At 41.2% G+C, this 16,872-nt stretch overlaps 1 protein-coding gene across 17 annotated transcripts in view; it reads left to right on the plus strand.

Annotated features, from left to right (window-relative positions):
• LOC123981395 (formin-binding protein 1) overlaps positions 1 to 16,872 on the plus strand; it is a 57,938-nt gene that overhangs the window by 25,840 nt on the left and 15,226 nt on the right. For 8 of the 17 annotated variants that reach the window (XM_046066168.1, XM_046066171.1, XM_046066172.1 and 5 more), the window contains exons 5-10: positions 3,111 to 3,173; positions 5,359 to 5,463; positions 10,322 to 10,450; positions 11,191 to 11,337; positions 14,269 to 14,460; positions 16,141 to 16,329. In XM_046066168.1, the coding sequence (XP_045922124.1) occupies positions 3,111 to 3,173; positions 5,359 to 5,463; positions 10,322 to 10,450; positions 11,191 to 11,337; positions 14,269 to 14,460; positions 16,141 to 16,329 (825 nt within the window). The remainder of the gene's footprint in view (positions 1 to 3,110; positions 3,174 to 5,358; positions 5,464 to 10,321; positions 10,451 to 11,190; positions 11,338 to 14,268; positions 14,461 to 16,140; positions 16,330 to 16,872) is intronic. The other 9 variants (XM_046066181.1, XM_046066182.1, XM_046066184.1 and 6 more) reach the window with 2 other exon arrangements.

Consider the following 16,872-nt stretch of genomic DNA (forward strand, 5'->3'; position numbering starts at 1 on the left):
GTCGCGCCAATGAATGACTAACAGATCACCTGGAGCTTGTGTGCGCGCACAGATGTCCAAGTGCACCCCTTCACACAAGTTCAAATGCAGTGCTGTAGCGAAGTTTTCATTCCTCTCTTCGTCAAAAGCAGAAGGTGTTTATGGATTGTTTGTTTTGCCCGAAACTGTTTATGATGATATACGTGGAGGGGACAGCCACGGAGGCACACAGAGTGTATGTCACACTCAGCCCTATTAGAGCATGTCTGTCTCACCACAGCTCAGTCAGGTATACCAGGTGGGCACTGGAAAGTAGCTATTTAAGATTGAGATTGTTTGTGTGTGTGTTTCAGAGAAATATTCTGTCTGTAATTATAGCGATTGAAATCTGTCAAAACAAGACTTCACAGAATCTATTACTACACCTAGGTCCTTTCACTCTTACATGCCCTGGGGGGAGTCTGGTGGTCTGTGTTGAACCAGGAGGTGCGTAAGAGCAGGAAACGTGGAATTCCTTTGTCTATGAAAATGTAGTCATAGCAAAGTGAGCAATACTGCTTCGCATTATTAAATATTCTCCCATCTCTGATCTAATGTGCTTGGATGCATAATGATCATATTTTCCAATCTCATTTTTATTACAGTTAGTTCAAGTTCAAGAATTTCTTAGCCTGTTATGTCCAGCTTTTTTTCTCTCTCACCGTGTCTTTCAAATGCCTGGGTAACTGAGAGTGGCAGCTTCAGGGCACCGACCTGTTGAAGTACCCCAGATGTCCCTGACGGTGCCAGCAGTAACATGCTGTCGCTAAGAGGGACGTGTGGAGGAAGGTGGGGTGCGTCTACTCTTTCTTGTGTTGAACACAAAAGCTGCATGGACCAAGAGGACCAAGTGAATCACTGCAGCCTCTGAATTTAAACACAGAGACACTAGTGTGCAACACTGCATAACATCTGCCTAAATTACTGCAGCATTTGTACCTTCATCACAGATGGCTGTTAGTCACAAACAATGATGGACTCTTTTTTTAAAATGAAAACTCTTTTTTTTAAAACGCGTTTGAAAGCGAGTGAGCTCATGTGTCTTGGTTTGGTAACGCAAACATGATGTGGTCGGTAGATCTACATCCTCCAGCAGGATCTTGTGAATCTGGTGGAGCTGTTTGTAGAAGAGTGTCAGCGTAGTTTGTTTTTCTTCATAGTGATGGAAGATTTGTTGATGCAGACAGCATGAGATGCTGGATATTTTCAGATATGTTGTTATGGAGACAAATATTTGGTTGAAAGAATGCTGTATAGTAACAATGATGTCAGCCAGTCTGGTGCGGTGTGTTGTGGAAAGGCTTTACGCTATCTTCGATGTATCTGATCGTCATTTAGTGAGATAGTTCATCACTGAATAAGATTTGTTCTTATCAAACAAGAATTTGAAGGTCAGGGTCTTAACAACAGTTGAAAAAATGCTTCGTTATACATTGGTTCGACAGGACTTCACCGGCTCCACAGTGTCCCATTTTCTGTTCGAGCTCAAATAGTTCCTCTGAAACACTGGAGCACTTCCTCATTTTACTCAGCTTCCCTCGAAACTTTGGGAAATGAGAAGTGTGACTACCTGAGGCAAACCAGCGCACATTCTCACTAACTACTCTCATGTCCAGTGTTATTCAGGTGAGATTAACCTTTTAGGCCTTCTGCATCAGTCTTAATTTCACATCTCTTGCTGTGTGTTTGAGTTAGTACATAGAATACTGAGGACTTCCTTGTGCTGGCCAAAGGGCTGAAATTCAAGAGACGTACAAGCAACAGCTTTCTGTTGTTTATAATGGCCTGGGTCTGTCATTGAATGGCAGCATCAACATTCAGCTCAGCTTCTGACCCTAGCTTCTGCAGTCTGCATAACCAGGGGATACCTCATTGATAGTCAAGTCTCTATGTCATTTTTGTTTAAATTAGATTCTTTTTGGATTGTTTTAGCAGATTAATGTGACCACAGGGAATGGAGGAATTATTTGTATGGTTTATAAGTAATTATAATCTAATTTCAAAACAACAAAAGTTTAAAATTGGCTATGTTTCCTGGGGATCTGGCTGTGATCCATACAGAGAGCTATAGAGAGATGTGCTCTGCCTTTGGGCCAAGTGGTCTGGTCCCCTGGAGAGATAGGCCAAGTGAGGCCTTTTACAAAAACAGTTAAGACCAGCAACTGCCACCTAGCCTTTTCTAATATGCCACACTCGGCAGTGCCAAGTTCTATTGTGACATGTCTGCTCCCCCTAGATAACAATATCTGGCTCCTTCCATGTTTTATCTCATGGCATGTTCACTTTAAGCATCTCATTTCATGTCCAACCATTGTTCTTACAATCAGTTAGCCTCTCTGTGTTTCCTATTCTACGTTCTCATCAGTTGTACCTGTCTTGTTACAGTCAGAGTGTGTGTGTTGTTTCTTTAACAAAACAGCTAAATGCTAACATACATACATAAGAAAATGTTGCATGCTGATGTCAAACAGCTATAACGTTTACCGCGCTTACCATCTTGTTTTAGTGTGCTAACATGCAAACATTTTCTAATTAGTACTAAAACAAAGTACAGGTGAGTCTTTTTAAAATTTTGACTGGATGATGCTTTACAATTTATCCATAATCGTCTGTACCTAATGTTTAAGGTACAGGTGATTGAGATATTGGTGGACCGACAGGCTGAAAGACAGATAAGCTGACATTGCCATCCATAGAGCCATGCTGCTAGCAAAGCTAACGCTTGGTGCACCTGTGTTGAACTGATGGGCTATGATCTGGTTGATCTTTAATCAGATACACTCATAGCCATTTGCTTGAGCTTGTGCAAATCAAATCAAAGCCCATGGGTTATGTGTCATTATTGTTAATGTAGCTACAGTATAGTATCTATTTGAGTTTGCCCTACTTTCTCAGTTCACATTATTGTAATACATTCATATCACAGTGTGGGTAATAAGAATAATGTTTATTGGTATGGTTGAGACTCTTACTTTAACTGTTTCAAATTTATTATCCTGCTATGTCAAGGTCAGGTTCACCTGCTTTAAAATCCCTTAAGCTTGTGAATAATGCGATAATATCCCCTCCCCTTTCCCCAACTGTTCTGACAGCACTTCCATGATGGGCGTAAGGCACAGCAGCACATTGAGAGCTCGTGGAAACAGCTGGAATCGGTAAGTGACCGCATGAATGTGCAACACCACAATTGTTCACTAGTAGCAGCTCAGAACAGTAAATAACTTCGCACCTCTATAACGAGAGACAGGTGCATCGGAGGGGGACAGGAGAGTCAAAGGTAGCAAAGAAAAACTCCCACACACTGTCTAACTTGCAAAATATGTATATATTGACACAAAGTTTCAGGACTAGACCTTCATCAGACAAAAAAATAAAAAAATTATGGATAAAAGTTAGACAGTGTGCGGGAGTTTTTCTTTGGTACACTAGTAGCAGTTGCCATTGGTCACAGTTGATAGAGTGACCTAAAATCAAGAGAGACAAAACTAGAATCTAATAACCTCATGTCATAAATAATTATATCATATATATATATATGGCTTATTCTGTGGTTCACTCAATCACTCAAGCTCCTCTGCAACTTCCTTTCTAGTATAATTATCTTACCAGAAATTAAGGTACATCAGACAGAGGGCTGTTACTCCAAGTTTATGAAATACTAAAATATATTAGTTTATTACATTACTTTCATTAGTATGTAGTCACAAAGTATTTAGAAGTAATATAAAGCTGTAACTACAGTTTGGGTTTGATATAATGAATCAAATCTGAATGCATTTGAGTCCTTGATCAAATCTAATTAGGTTAAGCTTTCATCAATTGCATTTAGCTAAAGTTAGAAATAACTAAAACTCAAAGTTTCTATTTAGATCTGTAATATAGTTGCAGCCTAATTAATGTTCACAACTAGTAGAGAAAACATGAGCTACGTTTTTTCAAATACTGTAGATTTCAATGCATAGCTGTTAAATAGATAAAGTGAAAATACCGATATGAGATTCATAAAATTTTGATTGCATGTGACACAATCTGTTCACTACATCGCCACTCTTTTGGGCCTTTTGAACTGCAAAAACACACAGTCCATTTGGGGTTATAGAGCTGTATTACAAAGTGATTATCCAGACTTGTTAGTCAGTGCGAACAAATGCGGATAATTTGCTATTTTTCCAAAATGAAACTGGCTTTCGGAACCTAACCTTAGTCATGACATAAAATGTAGTATTTATCTATGTCATGTTCTATGTTTTCAAGGAGAACTCCATACACAAGACATTACATTAATTACATTTGAGCTAGGTATTCATTAAATTGTACCTCAAATACATAAAGGTCTAACATTGGAAACTTAGAGATAAAAACCTATATAAAACGGCAGAGATAGTGTGTTGCGATCAACATCAATGCCACATGATACTAAAGTGTGACTATTAAATATATCATCATTAAAAAAATGAGGGAGCACATCAGCAGAGGGTCATGCACAGAGCCCGAGGGACCTGTTTTCCACCAGAAACCTGAAACAATGTGCCGTTTCTTTTTGCTTGAAATGGAGATAGAGCATGGTTATAAGTATGGCATGAATATACTGAACAGCTTCTCACATCAGGATGGAATTATAATAGATCAATAATGTAAGTTTAAAGCTTACTGATGCTTTTGTGTGACTTATGTTATCCTCTCCTTGAGTAGCAGGCAGATAATGTTAAAAATCAGAAAGAAAATACTATATGGAAGTTTCACATCCTCACATACTTTCAGTCGTCGACAGAAGACCAGAGAACATAAACCTAGATAAGAGCAGATCCAGGAGTGTCTGTTTTATTTGTGAAGGAGCCAAAAGTGAGTTTACACAGAATACCACTCCTTATCTCTGCCTGGCCCCTGGAGAGAAAGATTGAAGAGTGAGAGGGATGCATAACTGCCTTGTCCCCCTCAAACTTCTCTGTGCATTCAATGATCCCATTGTGTGAGGCAGATAGGCATAGTTCAGAGTGCATGCTGGCCCAACAAACACTAATTGTTCCGTTAGAGGGGTCGAAAGAGGGTTGGATGAATGGTTGTTTTTTCTGAACACAAATGACCACTATGAACATTTGTTTAATCCGCAGGCTGCAGAATTTGACAGACCCTGTTGCTGTGTCAATGACATGAACTGACCTCTGTCACAGACAGCGCTGTGGTTGAAATGTATATGACGTATATGTAAATGTTATGACTTTTATTACTATGCTTATTTAAAGGTCAAGTTATATAGTGTTTCCTGCTATAGCTTGTGGCAGGACATTACTGATGTAATGTCTGTGATTAAATTTGGTTTGTTTCCTCTATTTTCTTCAGTGTAAAAGAAGGTTTGAGAGGGACTGTAAAGAGGCAGACAGAGCACAGCAGTACTTTGAGAAGATGGACGCTGACATTAACGTGACTAAGGCTGACGTGGAAAAGGTATGTGTCATCTCACTCCTGTGCAGCAGCCACCCATCAGGCAAGCTTGTGCTATACCCTCCATGCCAACACAATTGCCTGGCCTTCCTCACCCTCCCACCATGCACCCTCCCCTTTTCTCTCAACATTTTCTTTTGCACCCACCCCCCCATGCACCCCAGCCCCAAATCCTCATTCCGCTGAGCCGGAAAGACAGCAAAGATTGAGTGACCGTGTGTTTGATGCCAGGGACTGTGTGTAAAAGCTGGCATTGTCTCAGCAGCACAGTGATCTGCTGCTACACAAAGCTGATAACAGCACCAAGTCCTCATTATCACTGTAGAGCAGCCACCAAACATTCTGCTGTGCTGTATGGGCCTTAGCAACAGAGAGGACTATGTGTCTATGGTGGTGCGTGTGTGTGTTTATGTGAGTTGTGGATTATACATCTAAGTAGTCTTTGCTTTTTCGTCTTCCTGTGAAAAATCTAAATGTGTATTTTGGTCTTTCTGTGATTATATGTCCTCTTCAATAAATCAACACATGCAGCAATCATCCAATTCTCAGGACTTGTAGACCAGAGCCCCCTGGGGGCTGTAGCTGATGTAATTTCCTGTTGCCATAACCAATTAAAAGAGCCCTCTAAAACCTCAGCCTTTAACCCACACAGCTCCCACGGCTGCAAGGCATCATGGGTCAGCAGCGCGTGCTCCTACTGCTCCATCAGCTGTTGGAGCAGAGCTCAGCCTCAGAGTTGACACAGTTCAGACCCGATTATTATGCAAATATAGGCTGGAATAAAGAGCCTTTCAGCATTCTGGACATACAGCCAAAGAGCTACAATAGGCTTAGGCTAACAGCACAGCAGCTCAAGAAAGTAGTCTTGAAACAAGAGCGATGTTGTGTCTGAATACAGTTATTTCATTTATTGAAGCATGAATTCAGTACTGTTTTTTTTTTGCTCTCATTTAGTTAGGATCACTGTTTGTGTAAATGTAAACAGTTGATAATGTAAACAGCTCTTTAATAAGCTGGATTCTTCAAACTGTGATTTTACATCCTGCTGACCATTTTGTATTGACTTTTAGTTCCCAATCATGCCACTAAAATTCAGCTTTGTTTAGTCCCTGTTGGTGCTTTAAGGGTGATTGAATATTTGATATAGAGCAGCCACTTACTATCAAGCAAGAAAGTACTAAATGTGTCTACTAAATTATTCTACCACATTATTCTTACAACTTTATGACTTTATACAATGTCAATATTTTTGTCTTTTTTTAATCTATTAAAGGGGGAAAAATGTCATCCAGGGTCTTATTCTCACCATTGTGACCATTCTGACTACTGGTCATGATGACTTTTCACTCACCACTTTTGTTGTAAAGATTGGGAAAAAACAGATTTAGAAATAAACTATTGAAAGGATTTATGTCAAACTGAAGTTCATTTGGAAATCTTTAGGAGACTTACATTGCTTGCCCAATATAAGCTCCTTTGCTCGAGTCCATGCTTTCTAAATCTCTATAACGAAGGTGGTGACGTTATTGGCCACATTTATAAGAAGAAGACTGAGGTGGTGAGTGTGAGCCTTTCGATATCTCACTCTCAGATAAGCCTTTGATTTATCCTAGAACAAGTAAAGTAAAGGTGACAAAATGACCCTTACCATGAGTGATTATATACATTATCTCAGGGTAGTCCCTGCAAGTTGATTTTCAAGCTACAGTGTAAAAGCTAAAAGCTAATGGCTGCAGTGAAAGTAGGAAATCAATCTTGAAGCCTTTATTGTGCATTAGAAAACGACAAGCACTAATGTAGAGTATATGAGAATTGTCTCTTTATGGTGCTTTCATGTAGAAACAGTAACTTACCGTAACACACCTTTGAAACTTGTGCATGTCTCTCAAGCAGACCATACAATAAGATGCTGTGGCCAACAGTACCATATATATAATATAACACATGAATATGTATGCTTCTCAGTATCACTCCCTGTTTACCAATACTAATTATCTTTTTCCTCTCTGTATTTGTTATTTGTTGACCAACCTCATTTCTCTTTTCTTTCCATTGTTCAGGAGAACCTTTAATAGAAAATACTGAATTCCCTCATATCAGTCACTGTAGAAAATGATTGGATCCCACACATATTTTAGAATTCTTCTTTTGCTTATGTTTTTCTAATAGACCCTTTATTGGTGTGTGTTTCCAGTATTGTACCTTTGCTATCAATTCTATCAACAGCAATTCTGCAAATGGAGTATAAGAAAAGGGCTCAGTTTGTTTTTACAGATTTGGTCATAAAACTAAGCCATTGAATAGAACAGATCATGTGGCTCGTGATCTTTGCAGAAGCATATTTCCTTCATGATTTAGAGGGCCTCTGAGTATTTATCACTGGAAGGAATGACATGTCACAACCTCAGCCTAGTTTGTGTTTGGGTTGTAGTAATAGTTAAAGCATTGGGGTTCTGGATTGGACAGAACAGATGCATGATAGAAGAAGAAAAGAGGTGAAGAAACAGAGAGTTTAAGCATGTTTGTAGTCATAGTTGTGTGTGGATTTTTCTCTCTGTACAATAGTATTTTGCAGGATTTGAAGCTGCTAATGAAGTAATTAAGTTTCTCATTTAAGTTACTTGTCAGTAGCAATAAAAAAAGAATCCCCCAATATTTGACATATATATTGTCAAGTTCCAGGCTTTTGTCTGTGATGTCTCCATGTAATGCGAAGAAGCTGCTGTTTGTTGAGCTGAGGTGCTGTGGTTTTCTCTGCAGCTGGAGCAAACCTCTAACTGTTCCCTCTCCTCTTCTGGCAAAAAAATCCCTCAATTTGGGGTTTGGATTCACAGCCGAGATATCCACAAAGCCACTTACAGTTCTTTGGGGCACCCCCAGCCCTCACACACACTCATAGATTTCCCTGTTTCGGAGATCCTCAGTCATAAAGCATTAGAAAAATACCACAGTGCCCTCCCCTCCACTGGTGTTCTGCCTTTACTAACTGCATAGGACAGCGGTTTACAGTATCAATATTTCCATGGTGATTGTTTTTTACTGTGATACCAACTTCCCCTTTTGCTTGATGACATGCCTGGTGGTCCAGGAAGTGCATCTATGGCAACATCTTGTTTAGCTGGAAACAGCTAACAATCCTTTTTTTGTTGTTTGTGTGTGTTTGTATATATCTATTTTATTCCATGCCTTGAAGCGAAGTTCCCACAAGGTAGGTCCAGCGGCCAGAGAGCCTGTGATATCTGTGGGAACACACACTGTCTCGACTTGTGTCTCGATAAACACACGCATACTCGCCTGCCGAGTCTGACACACACAGCCTCAGTTGGGTCACTGTTAACACACACCCTGTCCTGTCTGACTGTGAACTGCTCCCCCCGTGCAGTGGCTTGTCTCGACGTCTTTTGCTGAATATTTTCTCCCTCTGAGGTTTATATGTGTGATGTAAGAATAATGAAATGAGGGAAATGCTGAATATAGTGCGTATGGCGACAGCTTTTATACCAACTTTCATTTTGATTTTCTTTTTGTTCCTCATTCTCATTTTATTCCCAGTCCTCCATAAGAAATGTATTTCATAGATAGATAGATAGACATGCATATGTACAGAAGTGTGAATAACTGTAAAACTAGGTAATTTCCAGAATATGACAACAGGATGTGATGTGGCTGCAGGCACGGCAGCTTACGTTACGAGGTTTCATTATCTGCTAAGTTACCGTTGCAGTGACTTGGCATCCTCGTCATTTCCCAACACATTCAGTGCACTCTGCATGCACCTACAACAGCATAGCACATATCCATACATGCATGCTCACAGGCACGCACGTAGATTTTAAACAGCTGGACTTTCACATGTGCTTTTTAGCTTTTCTCCTGGATTTCACATTCCTTTTTTTTTTGTAGACTGACTATCATTTTCCACAAAGTATTAAATGTCATTCCTCCTGTGCTGGAAATAATGTGCCTTTGTGTCTGACGAGTGTCTCTGCTCTGATGTCCTCCTTTTGTTGTCATCTATTACTTACCCGTGTGTGTGTGAGAGAACTCTTGCCTCAGCTCCAGTGTGTGGGTGAAAACTGGATGCAGTCCTTTAAATGTTTCCCTCAGGACTGCAACAGCTCAGGGTTAAGTTCCCTCTACTGCCCCGCCCAGTTACATGGCTGCAGTTGTTTATGTGCATCTGCATTCACTTGACCAAATGGGTTCATAAGGTGACCCTTTGTTATAGATGACCAAATGAAACCACTATTTACATATGGACAGGCCTCAAATCCAATGGAAAGAGGAAACAGATATGAGAACTTGGCTACACAAACACACACACATACAATGCACCTACACACACCCCACATGCTGTCTAGCTGAGATAATCTCATCTCCATCTGCTTGCCTTGGATCTGTAATAGGCTGCTCCTGCTGCGTTTCTGACTGCCTGCTATCCCTCCCTGAGACTGAACTAGCTTAAAATAATCAACATTATCAACAGTAGAGATATGCCAGACAGGGCATGCAATCAAAATACAAATCCCTCTATTTTACAGCCAGTTCGGGCTGTTATGTCTCTTTTTATATGTTTGTTCTGGCCTACGTACAGTACAGTGTAATGCCAATGGTTGTTGTTGCTGCTCAAGTTGGGTTTGCACCTGTGACCGCGTGTCAATGAGCTCCGTGTTTGTGTGTACATGTGTATGCATGTACACTCGAATGCACAAATGTGTCAACTCATATAGGTTGTTATGCTCTGGCTGTGTGTGTGTGAGTGTGGCTGTGTGTAACCCATATGTCTGTGTTAATCAGTGGACGCTGAGATTTAGTGAGGAAAGGGAGTGTCTGATGTCCATGGTTTGTTTTTCTTCTTCAGGCACGACAGCAAGCTCAGATGAGGCACCAGATGGCTGCCGACAGTAAGAGCGAATACTCCTCCTACCTGCAGAAGTTCAACCAGGAGCAGAATGAACATTACTTTCAAGTTATTCCCAACATATTCCAGGTAAATCCAACAGCACCTCAACATGTGGCCTATTTCATCTAGTTTTGTTGCAGATAATTGCACTTAGCAAGTTGTTTTGGGTAACCAGTGTTTCCCATACATCAAATGTATTTAGGTCCCACCCAGAAATATATTTTTTGTAGTTTGTGTTCATCATTTCTGTCTTTCAAAACGCTGTGTGCAAATGCAGCTAAAAGTGCCAACAGACTGAAAAGTCTGCCAGAATTGTGCATTCATGTGCATTCATTAGTTAGCTTGTGAACTCAATGCTGTTTGCAGACCACCAACCCCCACTCACCTCTGAGTCGACTGCTATTAATAAATTCAACATGCGGAAAACAGTGAGGGTAACAAGCCATCATTATCAAGGGTGCCGTTATTTTGTACAAAACTATTTGGTGTGTTAAATTATGACATATTGTGAGCTTGGAATCACAGTGTTGTGTGTTTGAAATACAAAAATGAAGCTTTCCATATATATTTAGGATCTTTCACTTCTCTAGAGATGTTTTTTAAAAGTAGGGTCAGACATAAAACAAGTAAAATACATAGGAGATTTCCCACATGGTTTGTCAGATTATGATGCTCAATATCAAACAGCTCTTTCAGACAGTTTGATTCCAGTCTCACAGTGTATCATTTTCAACACAAGCCCTGCCCACTCAACTCTTATTGTTATTTATTAACACATTGTAGTAAATCTTGTATTCATGTATGAACATGCCTGTATTTTTATGCAGAAACTTCAAGACATGGAGGAGAGAAGAATTGAGAGGCTAGGAGTGTGCATGAAGACGTTTGCAGACGTGGACCGCCAAGTGCTGCCCATCGTGGGGAAATGTTTAGACGGCATGACAACTGCCGCTGAATCCATCGAGCCCAAGACTGTGAGTATACAGAATAAGATATATGTGCGCACACACACACACACACAGCACCATATGGGTCATATTGCTCTCTCAGCCAGGGTGTCAGTCATAACAGACATAAGGAAATGAAAATAAAAACAGCCACCTGTGAAGAACAACGTGCTGTGGGAGGACAGTGTTGCTGAACAAAATGAGTCAATCTATGAGTTGACCTCCCCTTCATAGTAAGAAAGCCAATGGGATACAAGCACACGTTTTATTTCATGCATGAAAGACTCCTAAAAATACATGCCATAATTCCCCTCAAAAATTTATGACAAATAAGCTTCATATGAACACATGAATAATTTCCCCTTTAATGCTAATCAGTGAGCTAATATGAGGCTATGTTATTTCCCTAAAATGTTAAACTATTTCATTAAAAGATCCCCTCCACTCAAAATGTTGTCCCATAAAATGTCAGACCTTGACTTTACTGACTTATATTTATACTTTCATTTGTACTAGTTTGCCACTAGATAGGTGTTTTCACATCCCTCAACTGAAGGGGGAAGATGTCTGTACACTTCACTAAAATCTGAGATTCAGACTTACCCTGGGCAAGCTAAATTTGGCACTTTAAAAAAAACTAAAATTCGTAAGCCAGTTGCTGTCTAGCAAATGCCACCAGCAAAGAAACCCTGAAGCTCTCAGCGTAGAGCGGACTTGTCAGTACAGAGAGTGCACTAGTGTAGGGAAAGTTTTGACAGCAAGCACGTTATAGTGTGCAGTTTTTGGATGTAAACCCCCTGTGGACTTTGGAGCTTCCTTCCACTGTCTACTACGTAATAACAATGCGTCATCGCAGCAGGTGTTATTGAATGTTTCACAACCACTAACGCTAATTAAAAGATGCTAACTACGCTTACCATTCTGATCACCGATTGGGACTGCTCATCTGAGTCATGTGTAGGCTAAAGCTGAATTTCTCCAACGCTAGCCATCTTGATGCGCACTGGTCTTTCAGAGTCAGAGGTTCAGAGCATTTCAGAGTTTGTTTTTTCCTTTTTATGCTGGAAAATCATAGTCATTGCACAGTATTCTTACATACTTTAAAACGTGTCTGGATAGGAACATTAACACCTGTACCCATTATGGAAAAAGGAGGAAGTTGAATCAGTGTGTTTCCCGTAGTCTAATCCTTCTGTTGAATAGCGCTCCTGAGAGCCTTTCTGTTTTCGGTTTATGCACTTCCACAAAGCTAATATGCAGTTGTTGGCTGAAGTTCTGTCCTGTGGCTTATTATTATTTATGATTTGGATATTGAAATGGAAGGCAGCATTCACCTTAAAGAGAAGATGGGCCGTGTGATATATTGAGATGTCACGTGTTGGCCGCTTGCCGTATGACAAAAAACAAGACTGACCCCAGGGATTGCATAGTATGTGTGTGTCTGTGTCCAGTTGTGTGTGCATGGCCCAGCTCCAGGCAGATGACTCCGGCCTTTGAGTGTCTGCTGCTGTAAACAGTGACAGGGAATAACATGTCACATGCTCCTTCCCTCTCTCTGTCTCGCTTCCTCTCATAGCCTTCTCTCATATGTACAGCAGATCTTTGACCCCCGATCCTAGCTCAAAACAGACCCTCTGCCCTTATCAGTTTAGTTAGGCCGATGCACACTGCACTTGATTAATGTGCTCCTTCCTGTGTCTGGTGAGCCTGGCTATGTCCCTGACCTCAGTGATTTTGTCGTAACTCCTGCCTGACAGATTTAGGTCTTTTCCTCTTTCTTCTGTGGCCCACAAACTGAATAACCACAGTCTTTCTCCCTTTCCTTTCGTAACGCACTCACAAATTGTTATCAGACAAAAACTACTAACGAATAAACAAGAGAGTCACCAGGCCACTATTGTGTTGCAACTTATCTCAAGACCTGTTGATTAGCTAGACAGTCTAAACAAACAGACAGCCCCCCTCTTTTTTAGTCATTGCTTTGCATTTTGTGATCCTTCAGCTGATATTTAAATTAAAAAGTGGGCAAAATGTATCAAGGACAGCGCTGTCACCAAGCGGGAAGCTTCCGGTCTGAGACCTGAATCCAATCCATCATCGCACGGCCAGCAGGGCGCGACTCTTCTGGTTGCAAAATGCATTAATAATAATGGTAAAATGACCCTACTTCTCAGCTGATTTATTACCTCAGTAAACACTTTCGTAATGAGTTTATGGTCTCGATCACTAGTTTCAGGTCTTCTTCAATACAACATGATGTTAGTAAATTAGCTGGACTGGTAGCTGGAGAGGTGCCAGTTCACCTCTTGAGCACTGCCGAAGGTGGCCTTGAGCAAGCCCCTGAACCCCCGTGCCGTACCAAGTGGCAACCCCCTCACTCTGACTCTCTCCATGTGTTGTCCCTATAGGTCGTGTTTGTGCATGTGCATGTGAGTGTATTAGAGACCTGTGTGTAAAATACTAACGATTAACAACAGAGTGAAAACATTGAGTTTCCCCTTGCGGGATTAATAAAGTATATCTATTCTATTCTATTATTCTATGGTCCAATTTAGAGGGCACTATGTAAATTTAACCAATGCCGATTAAAAAGCTTATTAGGAGTTGGCTGTTCACTTTCTCTGGTGAGTACCTTTAGTTTTAAGAATGGTGTTCACTAAACAAAAGTTGTCAGCCCTGTTAAAATGACTGTTAAGGTGAATTACAGATGCACCTAGCTAAGCAAGCAAGCAAGCTAGCTCCACACATGGCCGTTAGCTCCTCCGTCTCGTCCAAATATGGTCACTTCCGGGCACTTCCTGGTTGCAAAAAATCAACATGGCGGCGGCCCTATTAGCCAAACTCGAGGCTTCAAAATGACAGTCCACAAACCAACGGGTGAAGTCACGATGACTACGTCCACTTCTTTTGTACAGTCTATGGCTGTCACTGATTGCTGCAACCTCTCTTCCCCTCTAGGACTCGAAGCAGGTGGTGGAGTCCTATAAGTCCGGGTTCGAGCCCCCTGGAGATGTGGAGTTTGAGGATTACGGCCAGGCCATGAAGAGGACGGTGTCTGAAACCAGCCTGTCCAACTCTAGAGAGGCCAAGGAGAAGCCCGCTGGCAAGAGCAAGGGCAAACTGTGGCCTTTCATTAAGAACAAGAACAAGGTAACGCATGAATGCACACATAACAGAGAGCCTCATTTAGAGTCAAACGTACAGCAAAGGCCCGCTGGTTTTAGTGCATTTCATTTTACACGATTTCCCTCACACGGAGGTCACATTGCACTTTCGGGAGATTTTTGTTGGGGTGGGGCGGAGGGCTGGAGGGATGTTTTAGGTTGTATTATGTAATGTTGGTTCTGTCTTGTAATACACTGGCTACACAAATATATGTGTTCAATGTCACATTTGTAGTATCTGTTACATTTCTAGCGCTGGTTATGTATTTAATTTTTTTTTTTTTTTGTGTAGATCTGTTGGCTTTCTGTTAAGCTCAAGAAATTTGTTGCTAGTTCATGTTACTACTGCCATTTTTGTTGTTATTATTCGCCACCCTTTTCCCCCCTCCCTGGCAATCACCTTCACCGAGGAGCCCCCCTTCTGTAACACACACTAATGCATTTCAACCTTCACCCTGTGGATGGACTCAACTGGCAGATATTAACTTGATCTGAAATAACAGTCTCCCTTCACGTTTTTTTTTCCATTGACTGGTTATCAACCTTGAGTAGCCTCCTACAGTTTCCTGTGTCTGAACAGCAAAACTGATCTCTGACCGTCTTATGGACTGGTGGCACTGTTGGTATTGAATTAGACAAGAGCATGAGTGAGTAACAGGGTGTGTGTGTGTGTGTGGGAGAGAAATGCTGGGAGCAAGTGTGTGCAATGCAAGATGAGAAACCCCAGTGAAATGACGATATATGTACAGACTGTGGTGTGTCCACTGTTTGCAAACTCCCAAAAAGCAATGCATACTTACTCAAAGCAGTGTGATTCTTTTGTCCGTGCTCGATGCACTCGGCATTCATTTTCTATAGGAAGTGTTTGGGAGCACAGACAGCCGTATAGAGAGCTATTTCTATAGTACATGCACACTTGCACACACCTTGCATGCAAGCGTAACAGATACACATACCACAATAAAACATTATATTGATAATTGAGTAGAAAAGCACCATTAAGGCCTTGAAGAAGTAGGGTTTTTAGTGACTTGTGGGTTTCTGAATCACTTGCATGCGCTTTGTGTGGTGCCGTAGAACTGCGTCATCACTGCTTCATTCTCTAACTCTTCAACTACTGGTTGATGAATTATGCAGTCAGATGTTTTAGGACAGCGATAAGCAATTAGATTCCTCTGATGATGACCTGAAATTCAGCTCCCGATATCCGCGGGGATGTGGTGAATTTCTTGTTCTAGCTGGCATGTGGTGAGGACAGGAAAGAGAAAAAAGAAAAAAGGATTTCCAAAATGGAAGCCTGCATGTGCTTTGACTGAAGCTCTTTGCTGTTTGCTTTGGTGCAGCCGCTTGCTTTAACACATTTTACGCTTCCTACTCACTCTTATTGTTTTCTTCTTTTTAACTGTTTTTTTATGTTTTATATGTTTGACATTTTTTCCACAACATAACAACTTATACAGCAGGTTTGACATTCCTTCAGTTGTCTTTTATGTTCCGTTTGGGTTTTCTGTTAAGTGTTTATTTTTTAATATTTGTAGGAGGCTTATTTATTTCATTTTGTGTTCCCTCCTTCCTTGTCTTTTTTCGTTGGATTCTTGCCCCCTTCTTCTTCTTCTTATTCCATGTCTTTCCTCCTCTCCGTCACGGCTCCCTCTCTTACTGGTAGCTTATGTCCCTGTTAACGTCCCCCCACCAGCCCCCACCTGCCCCCCCAGCCTCATCCCCACCCTCACCCTCTGCTGTTCCCAACGACCCCCAGTCTCCCAAGCAGCAAAAGGAGCCCCTCTCCCACCGCCTCAACGACTTCATGACCTCCAAACCCAAAATGCACTGCCTCCGGAGCCTGAGGCGAGGGGTAAGTGTGTGTGTCCTGCAACAATATGACATGTGTGTGTGTGTGTGTGTGTGTGTGTCTCCACACCTGTATCTGAGCTGTGTACCTGCTACACTGTATGGGTGAAGTAAGACAAAGGTAGAATATTTGTGTCCATGCTTTACATCTGTTTTGTAGGTCATAATACCTACATGCTATACTTAAAGCAGGTGACTGAGCTTTACCTCTGTTACCAGGAAATGAACGCATCTACAGTATATGTAGGCAATTAGAAAGAAGCGCTCTCATTGGCCCATTACAGCAATCCATATCACATTTTCTATAAAAAAAAAACTGTCTTCAAAATTGGTACTATGATTACAAGACTAAAATACCAGCAGGATAATATACAGGCCTCTTACCTTCACTCATACAGTGCTGCTCACTCTTTTTTGCTTCTCTAGCATGCTTATGTAGCGCTTAACTATGAATCCATGGTACTTTTCTGACTCACCAGCAGTCTCTCCATCCTGTCCCTTCATTCTTCATGTTAACTCTGTGCTCACAACGACAGATCCCTCTCAC

Source organism: Micropterus dolomieu, linkage group LG13 (assembly GCF_021292245.1).
Source record: "Micropterus dolomieu isolate WLL.071019.BEF.003 ecotype Adirondacks linkage group LG13, ASM2129224v1, whole genome shotgun sequence".
NCBI lineage: Eukaryota > Metazoa > Chordata > Actinopteri > Centrarchiformes > Centrarchidae > Micropterus > Micropterus dolomieu.